Below are 14,386 nucleotides of genomic sequence, written 5' to 3' on the forward strand. Positions count from 1 at the left end.
GGGGAAATTGCTCTCAACAATCACCGCTGCATTTGGCGGGTCCTGGCCACCCAATTTGTACCTACCTCCGTTTAAGTCTATCAAAGAGTTCCTGTCTTTCTTCTCGCCTCCACCGGGTTATTTCATCTAGGCTCTGAACATATTTGCTCCATTTAGTGTTAACTAATGGTAAGTGTGACCAATACGTCTATATGCGGCTCAGCTTACGCGTTATGCATTTTTCTCGAAATTATTGCTGCAATGTCACTGAAACGTCGACACTCATAGAAAATGGAGCACCTTACGCGCGCAATATTACTTTGCTTTCATTTAGCCCGAGAAAACAGTGCCCTCGGTGTCAAACGTTTTGCGCTTAAGATTTTAGTATTCACGTAATATCTGTCATAGACTAATAAATTGACGTCGGCACTGGCCAAGACAATCAAGTATTGGCATGGCGGACATGCAGTTGGGCGTGATCATTCATAAATTATGTCGCATTTCGTTCAAGAGATACTTCGATGGCCTATATTTCGGTTCTAGTGTCTCCTTGATTTTTGGTCCGTCCATCCGTCCGCATCAATACTAAATTTCAGGCAATAAAATACAATTAAAACACTTTCACGTCTAAGCCAATTGTTTAGCCTATGCCCCTTGCGTGGGCATCTGAAAGCAATTCCGATGTTTTAAAAAGCTCGGTGTCAGTTTCACACAGCTCTACGAGTTTCTAGGAAGAAAAATGATTATCCGACATATCGCTTATGGCCAGTAGATGACACAAACTTCAAGTTCCTTCATAACAAAGAACACTGTCATGGACTAGACGAAGACGAAATGGGTGCAAGCGTGGGAGGAGCACGCGGCCGACAGACACGGTGGACGAAGGACGCCGAAGCTCCAGCACCAGGATGGTGAGGATACCCGTACCTCATACCAATGCTACGACAAGGCAAGCCAATGAAAACAGAATAATTTGACGGATGCTGATAGCGTGATTTAATTGGCGCGAGCCTTGCCCGCTTCATCTTCTAGTCCCTGACGTCTTCTAGTCATCTTGTAATCCACCACAGCGGCAAGCTCTTTACGTTCTTTCTTTCTCCGGTCAAGCATTCCTTCAGTCTAATTGTTATGTCGTGCTTCACATCATCAACGCCCTTATAGTTCGCAGTCAGGACAATCGCTCGATGGAGGACGGCCACGGGTCATGTTACGCGCTATATAACTGGCGAAGCGGGCAATACCGTGGGCATTTGCACCTGCGCTAGGCCTGCAACCTTAAACAATGCTGTTACCATCGGTCATGTTCTGTTTTCATCTGCCTGATGTTAAGTAACAATATGAAAGGACGTTACTTATGTACGGGTTGTAAATATTTCGCTTTTTCTATTGTTGCCAAAGCAACACTTCGCCAGCCAGCTGGGCTCGTCGCGTGGTCGCACTTCAGCCGTATGCCGTCGCCCACGAACGACCTTGAGCCGCCGTTGCCTAGCAACGCCGCAGCCGCGCTCCAAGAGATGGCGCCGCCGTCGACGCTGCTGCCGTCGCCGCTCGATCCACCAGATGCGCTCGGCTCGGGTAGAGGGAGAGGTGTCGCCTCGCGGTTGTATATATATATATATATATATATATATATATATATATATATATATATATATATATATATACTGTTCGCCGTACTGGATTCTAATCGCTATGGGGAGCAGGAAAGAGAGGCAACAACAAAAGAACGAAGCGAGGAAGGGAGAACGCGCTCAATTGCTTTCGCAATTCAACTAGGGTTAACCAGAGCTAAACCACAACCAATTTTTCTCTAGACGCTTATCTCGATATTCCTGATATACAGCTTCTTCCGCGCCAATGGATTCTGCAGTTTCTACAAACTGTGCGCTACCGCCGCGGAGGCAAGTGTGAACGATGGCTGAAGGGGTAGGGAAAACCAACGACGACCACCCCCATGGTATGAGCGCGGCAAGATAGTCTGGAACGGCTGAGGCGTCAAGGAGGCGTACTCCACCAGCGAGAGTGGCAATTAAGTGCAAGAAATGCGCTCCCGAGGTCGAGTTGCGAAAACTTTAAGCGGAGGAAATTCGACAGAATCGTGAAAGCGATCCGTAGTGACAACGTAATGAAAAGCCATTGCGACACAGTCCCAAACACGAGACTTAGACTCGGACGCAGTCGCGGGCAACGCATCTATGTAAAACATTTCACCCGTGGGTCTACAATGGTTTCGGTAAGCAGTCATGTGTGGCAAGCAGTCTTAATGGCAAGCAGTCTTAAGGGTCTCTTTACAATTTTATTTTGTTCTTTATTGTAATTGGTTACCTTTCAGTTATAAAATAATTAGACAAACATTTCCATGGATTAATCACATAAAAAAGGAAATAGAAACGTTATCAAATGCATTCTTTGGTTTTGCTGCCTGTTAGCATCCTTCATATTTATGTCGTAACGAGCCCTTCATTATCTTACTGTTGTCTGTGTGTGTGTGTGTGTATGTATGTATGTATGTATGTATGTATGTATGTATGTATGTATGTATGTATGTATGTATGTATGTATGTATGTATGTATGTATGTATGTATGTATGTATGTATGTATGTATGTATGTATGTATGTATGTATGTATGTATGTATGTATGTATGTATGTATGTACGTACGTATAACTGCTGAAAAGCTGCAGTGCCTGCCGCCACTACGCGTGTTTTAGCGTGAGCTACACTCGCCGCGGATGAGCAGTTTCGCGTGAGCGTGGATGAGCCAAACTGCGCATGCGCGAGGAGCGATTGACGTCGCAGATGCGCAGCTGGTGCGCCGGAGCCGACAAGAAGAAGGAGACGATGATGAGGAACGACAGCCAGGCTACAGTCATGGAGACGGAAAGCAAAACCGCTCGTGAGCGGCGCAGAAGAGCGCCAAGAGCAGAAGGCCAAACGCGCAGCGGATACGCCAGAGAAACGAGAGGAACACCTAGCAAAGCGGCGTCGCCAGGAGGCTGAGTGGCGTGCCGGGGCCTCTCAGCAGCAGCCTCAAGATGATGTGAAGACTCGCTGATCGACGGACTATACGGTGAAACTCAGTGAAGGTGCCACTGCGACTCGGGCCTTTCAGGCCGACTTTGTGAGCAATCCGTTTGGGTATGTGTGCGACGTGTGAAAGACTATGGCACTTAAAAGACTTGACGACGGTAAGTAGCGACATGCGTGAAACGTTGAGTTCAGCGGCGTCTGAGTGGGGCGAAGCAGGTGAAGCCCTAACGAGAGTTTGTACGACGTGCAAGAACTGTCTCGTTAAGCAACGAACCTGTCTCAACCGCCACTTAGCTTAAAGCACGGTTGAGGTGTCCGCTGTTTCAATAGGGCAGTTATGCTCCTTCCCTCTGGTTTAGGTGTCCACCGAGATGTGGACGCCTCGCCCTCACCTCAGGCTACGTATATCCTGGCATACCAGAGCTAAGCCACTGCCAATTTTTTGTTTTCCTATGCAGTTTTACCTAACCTTCCATTTTACAACAAGTGTTAAAAATGTTTACTGTTATTTTCTGCTGATTTCAGGTATATTGAATTATCCACTTCTATCTTTGCGACACTGGCTAGCTTTAGGCCAAAAATTTTTCAAATGTTCTTATTCAAAAGTAGTTGGTATCAGCGCCTGTCCCGTCTTATCTCTTGTCCCTGTTCTTATCTGTTTTCTTCAAGTTATTAAACCCACCACGCTTTCAGTCTCATTATCTTCGTCTTCTAAGTCTTTCTGCCTAATGGCCTGGCCTGTGACTCTACCTTTATCAATAATTGGCTTTACTCTGCCACACTCTAACAAAACACTTTCAACGCTTTCTACGCATTTGCCGCGTACAGTACTAGTATCAGCATCCTGGTTAAATTTCTGCTCGTAGCTTCCTCTCTAAGATCCTCTGATCTCGCATCAAAAAACAGGGCGCTTCCTTTTTAATTATTCCATAAAATTCCCTTTCTGATTTAACTTTTTCATTTTCAATACCAGTGCAGTCTAGTTTCCTTTCTATTGAAATAATGTATTTCTCACCCTCTGCCCTCTTTACGCGTATTTGAATCTATTTAGTTGCATCAAATAATTAGGGGAAACCCCCAAGGTACAGTAGATTTGTAATAAGGGAGTAATTACTCATTGACGTCCACCCGAGCGCAGCCATACGGCTACAAAGGAAAGCTATACAGCCTTCTCAGAAACTTCGTAGTTAAAGAAAAATTCGTCCTGGTCCGAGGATCGAACCCGGGACCACCGCTTCACCGGAGCAGTCGCTCTACCAATTGAGCTAACCGGGACGGATATTACAAATCTACTCCACCTTGGGGGTTTCCCCTAAACATTTGGTCAACACTTTTCCCACTTTGAGTTATTGATCAATTCGCTCTCGCCCTACCATAAGCTTGCCGTCCCGATTAGCTCAATTGGTAGAGCTACTGCTCCGGTGAAGCGGTGGTCTCGGGTTCGATCCCCGGACCAGGACGAATTTTTCTGTAACTACGAAGTTTCTGAGAAGGCTGTATAGCTTTCCTTTGTAGCCGTATGGCTGCGCTCGGGTGGACGTCAATGAGTAATTACTCCCTTATTATTTAGTTTCATATTCTGCTTCTTAGCATGATTAATGTTTGCTTTTGCAGTCCTTTCCTAACTATTTGCACTAATGCTCTTTCTGGGTAAGAACTTATGCTTAAACTGCCGATCCATATTCATCCAATTTCCTCAGGATTCCTTCAAGCACTTACCTTCAACAGGGCTACGTCGTAAATATGAAAATCATCATACTTTGGGTAGGGGATGATGCTCTCGGCGCGCAGGAGCGGACCCATCCTGTCTACCGTTGAGTTGTAGTACACCTGCACCTCTCTTACCGGGGCGCCACAACCCAACCTGAAGTAAACGAATGCATGCCTATTCTCAATTACAAAACCAACGATGCAATCAAAAAGGGCATGTAAATCAAAAGGGAATCATCAGGAAGTACCAAAGAATCTTCTTTTCTCGCCAGAGTGTGTTCACTGTACAATAGGAGACGAAGATATAGAGTTTGCACGAAAGTAAACGAGCCACCTGATCATTGCCCGCCGGGAAAATTAGAAACAGCGAAACCTCTAGGCAATAGCGCATGAAAGATGTGTAGAGAGAGCATTATTTTTACAGCCGCTCAGCGCTCGGTCGGTTATTCCACTACATTGAAACATTGCGTTATTAGGGTGAGCTTTTAGCATACAACATGAGAAGAGACTTTAATGAAAGCAGATTGTGCCCATAAGCCAGCATAACAAACAGCACAGCTGTGAGATTTATTAGAACCGTTCGATTTAAAGGTAGGGTGAGCGCTGTCAACGTTGTGTTAATATTGATATCGCGGATATTTACCGGCAGTCAACCGCACAGCCTTTTACCTCACGCACAATTTATGTACTGCCTTTCTCGTATTTATTAGCGGCCACTTTTTCTGCTGGCTATTATATAATTTACCGCATCAACATAGCTTTTCAGTTGTAATTAACGTTCCGGCGGTCCTCTATTTCTCCTTTCACCGCGTACGGGTCATTTTCCATTTTCCATTTTCGGGTCCTTAAGTTGCTTTGGTTACTCCACATGAATAAGGGCAAACTGTGCTCAAAGCCGTGTGTCTATGTCCATGGGCGTCCGGAAGGAAGCAAGCCCCCCCCCCCCCCCTGGAATTACGGATATTATTTATGCACTAGTAGAAAACAACTGCACAGCTTGATTAGCACGCTTAGGTGATATTAACTTATCGGATTTTGCTTATTGAGTTCAATTCTTCGTTCATTAATAAATTCCAGTGTTTGTTCTCCAATCCTAGCACTTATTTGCTGTTTCTAATTTTTGTTTCATGTGCGCAGTTTAGACCACAAATAGTTCCTTTTTGATGGCCGTCGTGTGCCCCCCCCCCCCCCCCCCCCCTGGAAAAAGTTCTGCGGACGCTCTTGTCCCACAATTTTTGTGACTGTCCTGCCTACAGCGCCTAAAGACAATCAGCCGTGTGCTGGAGCTTCTAGATCCAAGCTGACTGACAAGCTCCGTCTCGTTCGCCTGGAGCGAGAGATCGAAGCTTACTCCGTCAAACTGAGTCAGGAGCAATGGCATCAAACCTGCGACCGTCTTAACGGCCAGTTAGGATGCAAAAACTCGTGGTTCTTGCTCAGACATCTACTGGACCCAACTCACACCAAATCCACATCTCACAAGAACCTCACCCGTGTCATACACGCTTTTCAGGGAACAAATGAGGAACTCCTCGCTACCCTGAAAGACAAATACATCAATACTTCCACTGAAATTCCCATCCCTTCAGGATACACGGGTGCTCAGAACACCAACATGGACGCCGACGTCACGGCAGGAGAAGTCCGCGCCGCCCTCAACCAGATTAAAACCACCGCGGCCGCAGGCGACGACCACATAACCAACAAGATGCTTCGTAACCTCGAAGATCAGTCCGTCGAGGCACTCACGGACCTCTTCAACCAACACTGGCATGAGGGTCGCCTTCCAGACACTTGGAAGCATGCCAAAGTGATTTTCATACCTAAGCCAGGCAAACGACTCGAGCTGGGCAACCTTCGGCCCATCTCGCTCACGTCCTGCCTGGGAAAGGTCATGGAACACGTAGACTCCACATTCACGTAGACCAAGAGGACCTTTTTTCCCCCACTATGATCGGCTTCAGAACCGGCCTCTCCACTCAAGACATTATGTGGCAAATCCAACACGACATCCTCGATCCGAGACCCATCCGAGCTACACGAACCATCCTAAGCCTAGATGTCAGCAAGGCTTTCGACAACGTGTCACATGCTTCCATCCTGGCAAACCTCTCACAAATGAATGTAGGCACTCGCACTTACAACTGCATCGCCGACTTTCTTCATAACCGTACAGCAGAACTTCACATTGCAGACCTCCACAGCCAGAAGATCACACTAGGCACCCGAGGAACACCACAAGGAGCAGTCCTATCTCCGTTCCTTTTCAACACTACAATGAGAGGCCTCCCTCCGCTCCTGGAAGAGATACCTCACATTAAACACTCAATATATGCCGATGACATTACCCTATGGACCAAATCTGGCTCTGACGGGGAAATCCAAAACTCCCTCCAAACAGCAATCGATAAAGTACACTCTTTTGTACAGGCGAACGGGCTCACATGCTCCTCCACGAAGTCCGAATTACTAGTCATCAGGGACAGACGAGCTCACCTGCCTTTACCCGACCCGCAAGAACCTATTGTGCTTCAAGTCGACACACATCTCATACCTCCGGTCCGCACCATCCGCGTTCTGGGTATGTTAATACAGAACAACACGCAAAACTCGGAGGCCATTCAGCGCTTCCGCACCACAGCCAATCAGATCAACGGCATCATCCGCCGCATCAGCACCCGCCGCAGGGGTATAAGGAGGATGACCTCTGTCGGCTCACGCAAGCTTTCCTCGTTAGCAGGATAGTCTACTCCTACCCCTACTATCACCTCCGCCGGAAGGACGAGGAAGCTGTGAACAGCATTATACGTTCAGCGTACAAAGCGGCACTGGGGCTACCTCAGTACGCTACAACACGCTCACAGAACTCATAGAGGCACATAAGACCGCCCAAATCCACCGCCTCTCCCGCACTAAACACGGGCGGCTCATACTTGACCGTCTCAACATCAACCCCATAGGCGACGTCCACCCCACGACGCCCACTCCGATAGGGGTCTATAGCCGCCTAGTTATAAAACCAATCTCCAAAAACATGCTACCTGGCCGCCATGATACGCGCCGTCAGCTGAAAGCCCAAGCACTAGATGTCACATACCTTGCCGACGAACACGCAATATACGTAGATGCTGCACGGCAAAGTGCAAACGCATACGTGGCTTGTGCAACCACGCCACAGTCTACTCTCGTCACCGCCGCCACAGTAGTAGCTCACTCTCCGACAGCGGCAAAAGAAACCGCCATTGCGCTGGCCATCGCTGACCCACGTACGCGCACAGTCCTCAGCGACTCCAAAAGAGCAATACAAAATTACTCGGCAGGTTTTATCTGCCACCCCGCTGCACGCATCCTTCAAGGCTGCACTCCCGACCATAAGATCAACCTGGTCTGGGTACCCGCCCACGCGGGAAACTCTGGAAACGAAGGGGTCGACCGACTAGCCCGAGGACTAAACAACCGAGCGGCCGGCCCCACGGACCCAGACGCTCTTGCCGAGGCTCCCCAGACTTTTGCCGAAATTACCATCCTCTACAGAGAGATGAGACGCCAGTTCCCGCCTCCACACCCCGACTTGAATCGAGCGCATACCACCTTGCTCCGCAGGTTGCAGACACACTCTATCCTTAGCCATTCTAGACTTTCACTCATCACAGACGGGGAATACGACCCCGTCTGCCAAAATTGTTACCAGGGAGAAATCGCCACCCAGGCTCACATCCTCTGGGGTTGCGCAGGAAATCCGCCCCCTCGAACCTTACTGCCAGCTCCCTCCGAAGACGGATGGAACCAACTCCTCAAAAGGCCAGACAAGAGCATTCAACTGGCACTCATTTCGTGGGCCCAGGAAGTCGCCCCCACCTGGGGGCCACACCAAGCCCACCTGCCGTAAATCCCGCCAATCTATGGCAATAAAGTTTTTTTTCTCTCTCTCTCTCCAAGCTGACTGAGGGAAATGAAGATTCTTTGCGACTGGACGCGGCGATCGTCGGCACTGAAGGCCTCCAAGGCACTGCTCCGCTTCTTGCGAACTTGTGGCCTGCATGATAGGCTGGGACTTTAACGGACGCTGATTTTTCATAGTGACTTCAATTTTGTGGTACTCGCTTTTCTCAGTAATTTTTTTATCCCCTCACCCCTTCCCCCTGCCCCCTTTAGTGTAGCACGACGATTGTTCTTCCGGTTAGCCTCCATGCCTTTCCTCTTCTACCTCCTCCTCCTCCTCCTTTGGTTATTACGGATGAAATAAGGGCAAACTGTGCTGAAAGCCGGGTATCGAGAACAAAACCACTCGTGTAATTAGAAACAGTGTCTCGAAGAGTTAAGCAATTTTTTTTCGATTTTCATACCTTTAGAAGCGCGAAAAATACATACAAATCTTGCGCACTACAATGCTATTTGTCCCATGAATAAGTGTGTTTTTCATCAGTGCTTTTCTTTAACCAAGACCAGCATCTGCTTCTACCTACTGGGTAAGCTTCAAAATCTATACAGTTATACTCACGGTTTGATAAGACAGTGCGCCGCAGTCAATATAACGTTGCTTGTTATGATGCTTCCACCACATGTTAGCGCGTATACGCTACAAAGGATCTTCAGTTCGACCTGTACAGAAAGCGAACCAATTCATGGGGTACAAGTACTGCGACAAAAATATGAATAAACTTAAATTTGCTACTTTCTCGGCAGCTGAGGCTTTAGGCAACGATTCTGGGGACATAAAAATTAGGAGGTTACGAACTTTCGTGAGCGCGACACCTACCAAAAATAAAAGGGTTACAAAACCGGAAACATGTGCGATGGTGGGCTGAGAGGTGTCGTGTATAGGACTGTGGAAATAAGCACTCCTTGTAGACCTTACAATGCACTAAAACAAAGTCAGTAATCCCGGGCTGCCTGAAAAGCAATGAGCAAGTATTTACTCAAATCCAATGCTTGAAAAAAGGTGGTGTTGAACGCAATGAAGAGACAATCCGTGAAGAGGCAATTTTGTTAAAACGCCTTCCACCAAAAACCGCGGAAAAATTTGAGCACCATTTATCTTTACAAGCTAGAAAAACCTTAGATCTCCTGGGGTAGTACCCACACCCCTGAAAGTCGCGACGAGTTAGCACGCAATCAGTTCCTGCAAAGCACAGTTACACTTCTGATGCTCTTCTCGGTGGCCGTCTTTCACGAAGTGATTAGTCGTTTCAAATGTTGGAATGGATTTCCCCGGTGACTGCATAGAACAATACATGTGTACAGAGCTGGCGTTTTGTACAATGGCGGTCTTTACGCGCAGTGAAGAAAAAACACATAAGACTACCCAAACTCATCGGTTTTATGCCACTGCGGAGCGGCGAAACGTAGGACCAATATAAATACATGCGCAAAAAGCGTTTAACGCACGGGAAACCTGCTCCAGTGCATACATGTATGTACAACAGCCAGTCTAGGTCGGCATATTAACCACGACAGCGCGTGATTACCTTTCGGAATTGTACCGTTCTCTGCTCATGTCATGCAAATGTGCAGTAAGCGCAGGCGTTGCAACTGTGCAGACTGTCAGTGACGTCCCAGCAAAAAATCAATAAGTAAATAAACAATTGTAGCATATACAGCGGTGTCTATAAAAGAGACAAGGAATCAAAAATTTTTTTAACCGGATGTGTTATGTTAACTGTGAATTTTTATGGCGTAAGGGCACTTGGGGCCAAATGGTGGCATGGCACAAGGCATTTTCTTTTTGTCACTGTGGAGCCAAAGACCCATTTCCCAAGCATTTCATTCTAACGAATCCGAGCACCTCAAGAGGTGTGATGAAGCTGGGTAAGACTAGTTTGTTGCTACAGTTCTGGATTTACCGAAAGACTATGCGTTCTACAGATAACTATTCTAGTACACTACCACGAACGACGTCAGCTTTTTACTCTGTGGTAGCACACTTTAGCTTTCAACTATTCTCATCTCATCCAAATATGCATAAAATGGCATTTGCGTAACGTGATATCTTTTCTGGATCCCGTAGCTAGCGCTAGTTAGCCGCCGATTTTCGTTTACATAAATCAGTGGTAAGGGCGGGTCAAAGGCAAAGAGTACAAATTCGAGTCTTGGGCTTCACTTACGATCCATGGTACTTGCCGTCTGCTCCTTATCGGATTGCCGTTGTGTATCCTTCCCACCGGCTCTGCCACACCGCATCCTGTGTTGTCGGATATGAACATCAAGTGTAACAGATAATGTATTACAAGGCTGCTCAATAGTCGTCGGAATGGTGTGACCCATCCGTGGGGTATTAGGGCTGTGAAGGGTTTTTAAGACTTGCGGCAGCACCTCATGAACTGCGTCTGCTAACAAGGTGCCGGCTTATTGTTGGCGGCTTTGAGGCTCTTTACAAACACCCTGCTGTGCCCGGCGGTTGTGAAGGACTTGAATCCTTCTTTTGACGGCCGCTGCTCATTCTGTGGGGAGGTGGCCGACACCTTCCACATGGTTTGGACATGCAGAAAAAATCCTTCTCTCCCCCCATCACCCCTTCCTCTACCCGAGAGGATTGGGAGGCGGCCCTGCTCAGCTGACAGGAACTATCGGACCAACAGGCCCTGGTTCGGCGGACTTGTGTAGCGGTCATGAACAACGGGATCCCGGAATGAGGGACTCCGCCTAGTATTGTAAGAAGTGAGACCCACTAGGGGCCTCTCTCCGAGCACCTCTCTGCAAAATATTAAATAAATGCTTTTCACCGCCACCACCACTGTCTCACCACGTTACAAGGAATTTTTCGGAATAACTTGGTTTGGTGACAACCAAGTGCATCACCCGGGAACCTGTGCATCGACGATTCGGAAACTCACAGTAATGAAAGAAAAACAAACTCGATGACACACAACTGACTCTTTTATGACATTAAGCCCTTGTGCACTTTATTCGGTGGGCGATTGCTGAGTGTGCATAGGTGCGTTAATTACATCTTAGAAGTGCGGCGGTAAACGTTTGCATCAATAACGTGCTTCTGACAAGGTAGTGGGTTAAAAAATAAACGCCATATGGATAGAATATTACTTGGAAAAATGCTGAAACACATGGCAGAAAACGTGCTTCATATTTCATCTTCTCGCTCACGAATTTACGACCACGAGATCTGTAAGAAGTCGACGCGTTTGCGCGATAGTTGACAGAGGAATCAAACAAGAAAAAATGTAACTTTATCTTTTGAGAAAAACGGGCAACTCCGTGCTTACATATGAAATTCGACCCAAACTTTCTTTAGATCAAATCGCACATGTCTTATCGTAATTACGGCGATATTTATTGAAACGCATAGACTTGCTCTATCGTAGTGAGGCCGCTAGCTTTGCTGGCGGAGAAAAACCACCGCCATTTTCGTTCGTCGAGGTCGTAAATTTGTTTCGCCTGACACACACGTGAGAGTGGAGGCTTGCTACAGCGAGCGACTCCTCAAGGCCACCGTTTTCAAAGGAAAATCGGCTTTCAAGCCACCGCGACGCCACACAATACATTTTTTTTAAATGTCCCAGCACGCCGCGTTGTCGTGTCGTGCTTCTCAGGAGTACAAGGTAATTGGCGTTGAAGAATGGGTCGTCACAATTTGCTTCTCCGAAGTATAAACGTCGCAACGCAGTTCGGTCACCGGTTTCGAATGGCACTTGGGGATACCCCGCCCAAGAACAAAAATTCAGGGGGCGCTTTGGCTCTATGAAGTGCTGCAAGGCTCAAGCCTTTTCTAACGCACTGTCTGGCATTGACTGCAATACTGTTTGTGTTGTACTAAGGCTTTATTTGACTACACACTTTGACTACGCATTAAAATTACACACCTTCACAGCCGACTTTGACTGCTTCTTTTGTATGACTCGCTCTCTGCATCGATGAGTTCGGTTGTATCCATGGGTCTGTTCGCAGTAATGAGGAATGTAATGTGGTCACCCACGGACGCCTTACGCCCCCTGACGGAGCGGACGACAACTATTTTATTAGTTGTCGTCTGCTCCAAAAGGGGGCGTCAGGCATTCGTGTGCGACCTCATTACTTCGAATCCGCACACTCTGACGTCATAACCATTTCGACCAACCGAAAAGCGCGACACCTCTGCTGACAACCTTCTGTCGACAACGATGAGGCACTAAAGGCTTTCGCTTTAATACGACGAAATAAATCCCTTTTCCACCAAAATTTGCAAGCAATACATCAGTTGGCCACAGCAGCATTCGTTCACTGGTTGGAGTCGTGCTGCGAGAAGACCGCCGATGTGTTCACTAACGCTGTAAACGGCGTACTGGTGGAGCCGCAAAGCCCAGGCAGCAGAGTAGCACGTTGTCTTTTTCTCCTACCGTTTGTCGCGCTGCTGCTGACGCGGAATGTCGTTCTGCCGCAGTGTGGCAAGGCCTTAACACGTTCAGGGGTGATGGTGGAAGCAAAAAGTCGCTAGAATCGTCCGTGATGCAGTCTAAAAGGACTCTAACGTCTTTATTTTACCACCCAGGTGAAAGCGCGATGGAAAGAAATTAGAACAGCGGAGAGTGTAGGCGGCGCGTTTTTCGCGTTTTTTTTTCATCGCGATAGTACATGCCGGTCAACAACTATTGTCTAACACACACGAACATTTTAAAGACCAATTTTTCCTGTGCTCAGAACACTGTGCAGAAATACTACGGTTGTTTTTTTTTTGTGGGAATTACATTCTTTTTCAGGCCTAATAGCTCGATTCCTATGGATGAAAAGTTTCTGAACGGTTGTTTGCAGACTAGCGACCACTAATATTTTCGAGTACCTAGTAAGATTTTCTCCCCAGAGTGGTGTTTTTGTGAAAGAAACACTGAAACTTTCCTCACAAGGCTGGCAATAACAAAAAAAAAAGAACATGAACAGAATCGCCGCATTTGTATCAGGTACTATGTTTCCGACTTTTGTAGCGAAAGCTGGATTGGCCACGAACTTGCGATTTCGCTGTGGCGGTGCTCCGAGGAGGCACAGCGAAAGAGCTTGAGCCGTTGCCAAGCAACCGCCGCAGCTGGCGGACGCCGCGCGCTCGCCGCGCCATCTGGCATGACGTCACACCGCGCTCCTCGCCGCGGAGTCGCCGCCGCCGTTTGCTATGACGTCACACCGCTTGCCTCGTCGTTCCGCTCGCTTTCGCTACGTATATCCTGGCATAGCCGAGCTAAGCCACTGCCAATTTTTTTCAGCCCACATGTCAAAAAATTCTTTCTGTGTGGCATCAAAGCAGTTCGCAAACACAAGTCTGTACAACCACTGTGAATAGCATACGTACATCCTCATTTTACGACCGTATATTCTTCTCGAGCGACGTTAAGTAAAACTAAGTCTGTGGTCCTAAACTGCCATGAACAGCAGACGGCAGTGAGGATACCACAATTTAAAAGAAATGCTGTAGTATCGGATACCACACGGAATTGTAATGGTGAGTAAGGCTTCTAAGTGGGACTGAAGTGTATAGTTTTTACTTCTTCATTCCTGGTCGCTATTAGAGGAGTATAGAAGCCTAATTTTGTAGCATGTTTTCTTCTCTACAATGATGCGGAAGACATTACTATTGTTACGTGGCGGCCAGCCGAAGAATGAGGCGTGATGAACGATGGACAAGAGATGATTTAATGGCCGCTGGCCTAGCGCGAGCGCTCCGTCCCGCACCACTGCCAGCTTCGT

The 14,386-nt window shown here is 47.5% G+C and overlaps 1 protein-coding gene across 3 annotated transcripts in view; it reads right to left on the reverse strand.

Annotated features, from left to right (window-relative positions):
* The window catches only part of LOC149328007 (phenoloxidase-activating enzyme-like), a 43,869-nt gene that overhangs the window by 7,811 nt on the left and 21,672 nt on the right, over positions 1-14,386 (reverse strand). For all 3 annotated transcript variants that reach the window (XM_089559769.1, XM_089559770.1, XM_089559771.1), the window contains exons 6-8: positions 10,825-10,901; positions 9,222-9,322; positions 4,730-4,874 (exon numbers count right to left, since the gene is read on the reverse strand). In XM_089559769.1, coding sequence (XP_089415895.1) covers positions 4,730-4,874; positions 9,222-9,322; positions 10,825-10,901 — 323 coding nt within the window. The remainder of the gene's footprint in view (positions 1-4,729; positions 4,875-9,221; positions 9,323-10,824; positions 10,902-14,386) is intronic.

The sequence above is a fragment of the Amblyomma mixtum genome, chromosome 9 (assembly GCF_055824585.1).
Source record: "Amblyomma mixtum isolate Tamu chromosome 9, ASM5582458v1, whole genome shotgun sequence".
Classification (NCBI taxonomy): domain Eukaryota; kingdom Metazoa; phylum Arthropoda; class Arachnida; order Ixodida; family Ixodidae; genus Amblyomma; species Amblyomma mixtum.